Source organism: Drosophila nasuta, chromosome 2R (genome assembly GCF_023558535.2).
Source record: "Drosophila nasuta strain 15112-1781.00 chromosome 2R, ASM2355853v1, whole genome shotgun sequence".
In the NCBI taxonomy this organism is placed as follows: Eukaryota; Metazoa; Arthropoda; class Insecta; order Diptera; family Drosophilidae; genus Drosophila; species Drosophila nasuta.
Genome location: NC_083456.1, coordinates 27,292,174 through 27,300,365, shown reverse-complemented (window position 1 = coordinate 27,300,365; position 8,192 = coordinate 27,292,174). Strand labels below are relative to the sequence as shown.

Below are 8,192 nucleotides of genomic sequence, written 5' to 3'. Positions count from 1 at the left end.
TATTATATTTCTTTCCTCCAAACAATTGGTAACTCACATCAATCGAATTTGCTACTGAAAGGGATAACATAATTTCATTTTTTTTTTGTGATTTTTTGTCAATATATTGCTGGAATTTATTAACTAATAATCGGTAAGACTTCCATACACATCGCTTCCATTGTAATTATGAAATTATGGTGAACGAAATGTTTAAAACATTTACAAATATGTTCAAACTCAATAAGAATATCTACTGCTTGAGATTTACTTCAATCTCCAATCTCGAAGCTAGCCTTGACTTACTCAATCTACAACTGTGACTTTCGGCACATTCTTTACCCAAATTTGTCGACTCTTATTGATATCAGTTGTGGTTGTTGTGGCCTTGATTCTCTTTTAGTATATCTTGACAACAACTTCAACTAATTATCTGGTGATTTCGCTGGTGCTGGGTGAATTGTTGCGTCCAGTTATGAGTCAAGTGAACTGCATCGAGATGACGACTCAACTAGTGCCTCACCAGAACTGTGGCAAGTTCAGTGCGAATGGATGTTGTGCCAAAGGCTGTGTGAGGAATGCTCGTGGCCGTTGTGTTGTCGAGGATTGCATCGGCAGTTGGAGCGGATGGATGCGGCGACCTGTGACGATGTCCTGTTACTTTCATTGGTTTCTGCTCATCTTTGCCGCCTTCATAATTGTGCTAATGCTGACGCTGATCACCTGCAATGTGGCATACGAGTTGCGCAAATGGCTGCGGAAGCGGCAACAAACATCGACGCGATACTTGCACCTCAGTCGCAGCAGCAGTCAGAGCAGCAGTGTTGTCTGAAGAGAGTAGTATTGGTGGGGGAAGTGGAGAAGGATCTCAAAATTAAATGTGAAGAGAGAGGGACACAAAGAAAACATCATGTTGTTCCTTTGGCTGCTGTGTGTTAATGCACATGCGTGTGGCATAAAAACTGTGCGGGATTTGGCATAATCTACAATACATTAGCGGTAGCTTTGCTCTGGCTTTCAATTCAATTCGTTGGGTATCTGTACGAAATCCATGTAAATTACGATTTGGCACCTTGCTTGCCGTTGCCTGCTCGACGACGTCGCCGAGCGATGCCAAAGTCTCAGAATCCCATTACATAGTAGTTAAAACCTGATTAGGAAATACTTGCGGCTGCTTTCAGCTTGCCACACATACACACACACATGAGAGCTTGGTTAAAAAGAAATAACAATAAATGGGACATGTGAAATGGTTGCTTAGCTTCTTCTCTTGGGTTGGCCCGAAAAACGAAAAGCGAAAAGCGAACAAAAAAATGGGAAATTCGCAACAACTCAAAGTCAAAGGTGCAATAACCCAAAGGAACATAAAAGCAAATGGCTGCGGGTTGTCTCTGTACTATATATAAGAGTGTATATATATGTATATGAATATGTGTATGTGTAGTGCTTGGGTATGGAATTCTGCTATTGTGGTAAAGATAACGCCAACCCACACACACACACTTGCACACTTGCACACTCACACACACATTCTGGAACGCAGTCAGCCATGCAGCCAAAGCCAAACCGCGCAGAAAATGAAATGGAAAATATTGCGACGAGAAGCAGCGAAATAAAAAAGAAATAAACGAGGCAAAAAGGAAAAGCTTCGCCAAAAGGTTTCTTCTCTCTCTCTTCCTCCACACATACACACTATATATATATTATAGTGTGTGTGTGAGTGCCTGGTAGCAGATTTAGAGGTTGCTTATGTGTGATTTAGTATAGCACGCGCGAATATGGCGGCGATAATTCTTTAAAAATTGGAAATTGTTTTCCAATCGATTTCGCATTTAGCCAAAAAGCACTCGACACACTCACACACACAGATAGACAGTAGTCAACTGCAAGCAGAAAATGTCTTTTAGAGTTACCCCCCAATACACACACATACGTTCATCTGTGTGTGTGTGTTGGTTGGGTTTATTTATCGTAAAACATTTTTATAAAAATGTATACACAATATGAAAAAGAAATGTATTTTGTGTTATTTTTCACCTGGTTGCAGCTTTGAAAAGGATTTGGTAGCTGAAATCAAGGATTTGGATTTTTAGCTCTTCAATAGTTTTTTTTTTTCAGTTACTGGTTTGAAGGTGAAAAGCGAATGCTTGATAACTGCAAAATAATAATGCTGCAGCTCAAAGAGCGAATTAAGCATTAGAAATGCAAAATGAAGTGATTGAAATTGATTTACTTTAATAGTGAGTTAAATGAAATTTAAATAAAATTGTTTTTAACAGGAATTAATAAAACAATGCTAGAGTATTTTGTTTAAAAGTCAGTGATTAAAGTTAAGCTATTGTAATGATGAGTAAATACAAATTTAAATAACATCATTTATAAGAGAGGTTAATAAAATAATATTAGTAGAAAATATATAAATTTTTTGGAAATAAGTTGTTTGTATTAAAGGAAAATTAAGTCAGTAAAGCTAAGTTGTTTTTATAGTAAGTTAATAGGATTTTAAATACCATATTTTATATAGGAATTTACAAATATCTTTAATTTTTTTGCTTAGATCATTTGATTTGTATTTATATTTGATTGAGAGAACATGTTTTATTCATTGTAATTCAATTGGATATTAGTATAAAATAGTCTAAAATTGTGTATATTTTATACTATAATAAACAATTAGTTGAGAAATATTACAGATTCCTTAAACTAATAATAATATTGAATCATATATTTATTTCAGGTATTTTTTTAAAAAACTTGTTATAATTTTTCATTTGTAAGTGTAACTTAAATATCTTTCTTACTTAACGACCTTTTCTATACAATTAAATAAAAAATGAATTAAATAATGAACTCTTTACACCATAATAAACAAGATTTTGGATCGTAAAAAAGTTTATCCAAAGAAAATCAAATCACTACTAGAAATAAAAGTAATTGAGTATTTGGTAAACCAGTCAATTAAAACCGTTCACGTGACATTTCTGGAACATCCCGCCGAGTAGTTTTGTGTTATAATTTAATCGGAAGGACTTGCCATCGATTACATAAACTTGTGTGTTGGGGTTCGAATGCTGCAGGCACTGCATTCATTTGGCCAATCCAATTTACATTCTCTACGCTCATTCATTCAAGTTTATATAAAAGCGATTTTCGCTTTTCGGGTGAGATGAAGGGAAGGAAGGAAGGAAGGAAGGCGGGAAGAAGAAACAACCAGCCGATAGTGTGGCTCATTGTGTGTGGTGTACAATGACTACAATGGGCAACAAAAGGTTAGATAGATACTCGCAAGCGCACACACACACATACACAGTCAAGGGGCGTGTTTGGGATTCGTTGCGGTGCAAAGGGGGCAGAGGAGGGGGTACAACAAAGCAGTGTCGAGCAGGGTAAGCGGCGGGGCAAAGCACGCAGATTGTTGGAGTGGGCGAGTCGTGACATATTTTATTTGCACAATGACAATGCGAGTTACTCGGCAGACGACGACGACTACACACCCGCCATTACGCAAACACACCCCAGCACACACACACACACACACAGACACAACGTCGCACACTCGTAGATGGTTGGGTGAGGGGAGGAGGGATTGTTTAACACAAACAGCAGCGCACAAAGTAGTAAAATAAGTGCAAAGGATAATGCGAATTGAAATGACAAAACCCAGAATAATCATTGGCTCCACACTCAGCATTTAGATGGGAAGACAAAAGAGAAAGAGAGTGAGAGAGAGAGAGAGTGAAAAAGAGACAGAGATAGCGAGTGAGAAGCTGGTCTTGTTACGCTTGTTTTCTAATGATTTTTATTTATGCCTTTTAAGTAAATTAAAATTTACTCATTTCGCTCGTCCTTGCACATGACAATATTGTCAATTTTATTTGCCGCCATTTTTATTGCAATTCCTTTTGACTTAGTCCCTGCTTTAGCCCCCCCCTCGCGCACAACTCGTAAAATATTTTTATGTATTTTTTATTTACCCAACGTTGAGGCCATGCCATGCCATGCATGATCTCAATATAGCATGCCAAGTGGCCAAGAGGATGCCAAGCAAAACGAGCCAATGCAATTGCTCGAGGCCACACAGAGGTAACACTGAGTGGAGAGCGAAGAGTGGAGAGTGGAGAGCGGAGACTAAGATGCCTGCTACTCGTAACATGCTTTTAATGTGCGCCATTTTATTTGCCACAAAACCGACACACGGCACCATTAAAAAGCCATAAGCGCTGAGCCTCCCAAGCTTCGAGCTTCTGCTTCCGGGCTGGACTCGCGCTTAGACGTTATTAGAACTTTGCCTCCATCTCGCTCACTTGCTCTCTTCCTCTCTCTGTCTCTTTCTATTGCTGTTGGGGCTCGCTTTTGGTCATAAATTGTGTGCGCGGCTGCATTTTGATTACAATTTTTATGATTTTTAGGTCAAAATTTGCCAACATAAAATGGCCAAAAGTAAATTTGAAATAAATAAACTTGGCCTTCCCCCTCACAGAAATAGCAACAAAATGGTGTCGTGTTTTATGTGCGCCCTTTTGGCCATAAAAACGCACACACATATGTATGTGTATATGTATGTGTTGTCCGGTTTGCTTGGGTCTTTTGTTTAGGCAATAACATTTAGAGTTTGGTTTTTTTATTGGCATCATTTTTATACGCCGCTCTTTCTCTGTCTAAGTTGCGAATTATTTTGGCTTTTGGCTCATATTTCATTTGCATTTAATGAGCCCTAAAACTGCTGCAGCAATGGCTCGTAAAAAAGAGTGTTGCAAATTGAAATATTCAGCTGTCCAAGTCTCATTAGATGGGCAACTTTGTAATGACTTTGTTAGCTAAGCAGGTGTCATACATTTAACCAGGCCTACGAAACTGCTCAAAGCTGGCAACAAGAAAGCTCCCCAAACTGTGCCTGCCAAGAGATAAGAGCGCCAAAGATTTATTGCCAACGCAATGAGTTAAGAAAGACAAGTACAGGCAAGGCACAGCAACAACAACAACAGCAACAGCAACAACAACAGACAAATCATGATGACGATGACGAGTTTCTGTGTACAACACAATGGGAAACAACTGGGAATAATAATGATGAAGCTGCCGCACACTGACAAACTAAATGATGGAGAATGATGCCAAACGAGTCGAAGCTGAAGCTGACGTTCAAGATGCCGCTGCCTGGTTGCTGCCTTTGCCTGACTGCTTCACTGATTGCTCCCGAAAACATCTTGGGAATGGGACACGAGCCACGAGCTGGAGCTGAAGCTGGAAGGTTGGCAGGCAAATAAGTAATGGCTGACAGCAGAGCGTTGCTTTTGTTGTTGTTCTTCTTGTTGTTGCTGTGCGTGTTTTTGTCTTAAGAATATTTCAAGATGGCGCAGCTTTCGCAGAGACATACGCATGTACATAAGTTTTGCATACATACACATGTTCATGCAATGACACTGGCTGAAGCAGGTTTATGATTAATCGTGTTAATGCTAAGCCAGTGTTAAATTGATGTGAAAGGGAAGAATGGTGGACAAAAGAGTTATCAAATTGAATAACAGCAAATGTATGATATTTACTTAAATGCAACATAAGTTAAAGACAGAGTATTTAAAGTTAAAAGTAAGTTTACCATCTTTAAATTCTCATATAAATAATATCACATATACAAGCACTTATAAACCGATACTAATGTGTAGTATATATTAATATAAATTAAATATTTTTAGAAGCTCAATGGCTTGTTGCTAGTGGTTGCTGCCATAATTAGCATTGATATTAATTTCTATTATTGTTAATTGTGCAAATAAATAAAAATAAACATTTTTAGGATCGCATGTCTCTATTATAATTCTCAATTCAATTATAAGATAGGCTTGAATATGTGATGAATATTTGATTATTGTTTATATCTTAAGAATGATTAGAGATAGGCGAAATACAAGTTTTAGCATTGAATTTATTTAGCGTACCTCTAATCTTTCGTAAGAGATCAACAATAATTAATCAAATATTATTCTAACATATTTGATAATCAAATACGTTAAATAAATTTCTTAGCATTAAATTAGCATTATTATTTTTTATTAGATTAACAATAATATAAATTGTCAAATTATTGAAGCTTTGTATAATTCATTCAGCTAGAAACCATTTTTATAGACTCCAAGCATTCGCTCTAATTCTCCTTAGGCTCTGCGATTTATCTAACATTTTGCAGCTCGTGTCATTTGCTCTACATAAGAAAACACTCAGTTACAAGCAGGAATTCATTGTAAATATGTTTGCGTGTATTTTGCGCTGAAATGCTGCTGATTTTAATTGAAGCTCATATATATGGCTCGTTGCGCCAGGCTGAGCATGATTAACAATAATTAGACTTGGCATTAATTACGCCAAAAAGTTAATTACGCATTGCCCCAAAGAATAATGTCATTCGTGTTGTGTGCTCGAGTGTCGAGCAAGTGATAAGGTTAGCTATAATACATAGTAGTAGTAGTAGTAGTTTCTTTAACTATAGCAAACTTTTGGAATTGTATATGATAGCTGACTCTCTGTGATTTCCCCTCCGTTTCCTCATTGTGACATGCTTCGTTTGACTGTTTAGTCAAGCAATTTAATTGCTTATTTCAACGCATAGCAATTGGCAATTGGGAGGCCGTGACCAAGAGCAAGAGCAAAGCACGATGGCACTAATAAAGTCGCTTAAACAGCGAGGGGGCAACTTATTAACCCTTTGACACCCACACGGCGCACACAAAAGCTGAGCAGCGGCCGCAATAAAATCAATCTTATTAAAACATTAACAGCGGGCAGAGAGGAAGAAAGGGAAATAAAATAAATCAAATGGTGTCTCTTCCCTTCGTGCCTACCCATTGAACGTCGCTTAACGCAGCGGGGGATTCTTCTTCTTCTCTGCTTTCGGCTGGCACTTTATTAGCCTGCCTTCAATCAGCAGCAAGCGGCAAGTGAACGGCAGCCAGCATATGAAATTCAAATTTGATGTTCCTTCTTTCACCCTTAGACATGGTCAGGGCCAAGTAAACAGGCAAGCAAGCAACCCCCCATGGCTGACAATGGCATTTCGTGAAAATTTTGCATAGAAAGCAGACAGCAGGCAGAATGAATTCGAGGGGGGAAAAAGCAGAAGCAGAAGGAAGAAGGAAGCATGTCCTTTTATTATTATTTTTATTGTGCGGTGATTTTCTGCTACCCCGCGTACAACCAAAGTTTGGGGGCAGGGGCAGGGGTTGTCACTTTCGGCATGGTGGGGTGCATATAAATACGACATAATTTCATTGTAATGAATAAATTGATGGATGGATATTTTTTCGCACCACCTTCGTTTCGACATCGAGCCAGCAGCCCATTAAACCGCAATGATTGTCGTACTATGAGCCCAAAAAGTCGTCTCCAGGGTCCAGTTCCTAAGTGAGCTTGTGGCCTATTAATAAACGCCAGCAGGTTCTTTTGGCATAAATAACAATTTGATTTTTTAATTTTGCATTTTTGGAAACGCATTTATTATTGTGAGCAAATAAATTTCGAAACATATTTTTCTTTTTCCATAATTTTTATTGTTCTTTTTTATGTTTTTGTTTTTGCGTTTGATTCAATTTCTATAACTAATAATGTTAAGTGTACAATTATTAAATATATATATTTATATTTACTTTATTTTTTAATTTTGATGGTTTTTCTTTTCGTTTTTATTTTTTAGTAGTTTTGCAACTTGTTGTTCATTTATTATTCTGTTCTGGTTGTTTATACGACTAGACAACTCCTTAAAAACTGAACTACAATCTTTGATATATTTTGTTTACAATACATTTCTTTTTTTTTTTTTGGTTTTCGATTTGATTTTGATACGTTCTTCATATATTTATATATATATATAGTATTTGGTATATGAGCTGCCAAACAAAAAAAGTGGTTAGGGTATAGGCGGAGTTTTTTTGTGTTTGTTTTTCTTTTTTTCGAAAGGATTTGCAGACAACTTTAACTTGATTTTCTTTTTATTTATTTGGTTTTCTTTACTTTCTTTTTGGTATAGCTAATTAGTTCTTTAGTTAAGATCGAACTTGTTTTCTTATACATACAGCTTGCTGTCTATAGCTAAATATTTGCTTTATATTTACAAAACACTTAACATTATACATTAATGTTTTTACTTTTTTTTTGGTGTGGGGAAGGGGAGGGGCTTTGGGTTGTGGGATTGTGGGGAAGTGAACATAATTGGCATTTAA

The 8,192-nt window shown here is 37.1% G+C and overlaps 1 protein-coding gene across 1 annotated transcript; it reads left to right on the top strand.

The window, feature by feature from the left end:
• The first annotated feature begins 267 nt into the window (after positions 1–267).
• On the top strand, positions 268–1,237 carry LOC132785321 (uncharacterized). Its single transcript, XM_060791366.1, has one exon. It carries the CDS (start codon positions 455–457, stop codon positions 809–811), a length of 357 nt encoding a protein of 118 aa, XP_060647349.1. The 5' UTR covers positions 268–454; the 3' UTR covers positions 812–1,237.
• Positions 1,238–8,192: the final 6,955 nt, after the last annotated feature.

Coding starts and splice junctions, on each gene's coding strand:
- LOC132785321 (XM_060791366.1), top strand. CDS start 455: ATGAGTCAAGTGAACTGCATCGAGATGACGACTCAACTAGTGCCTCAC.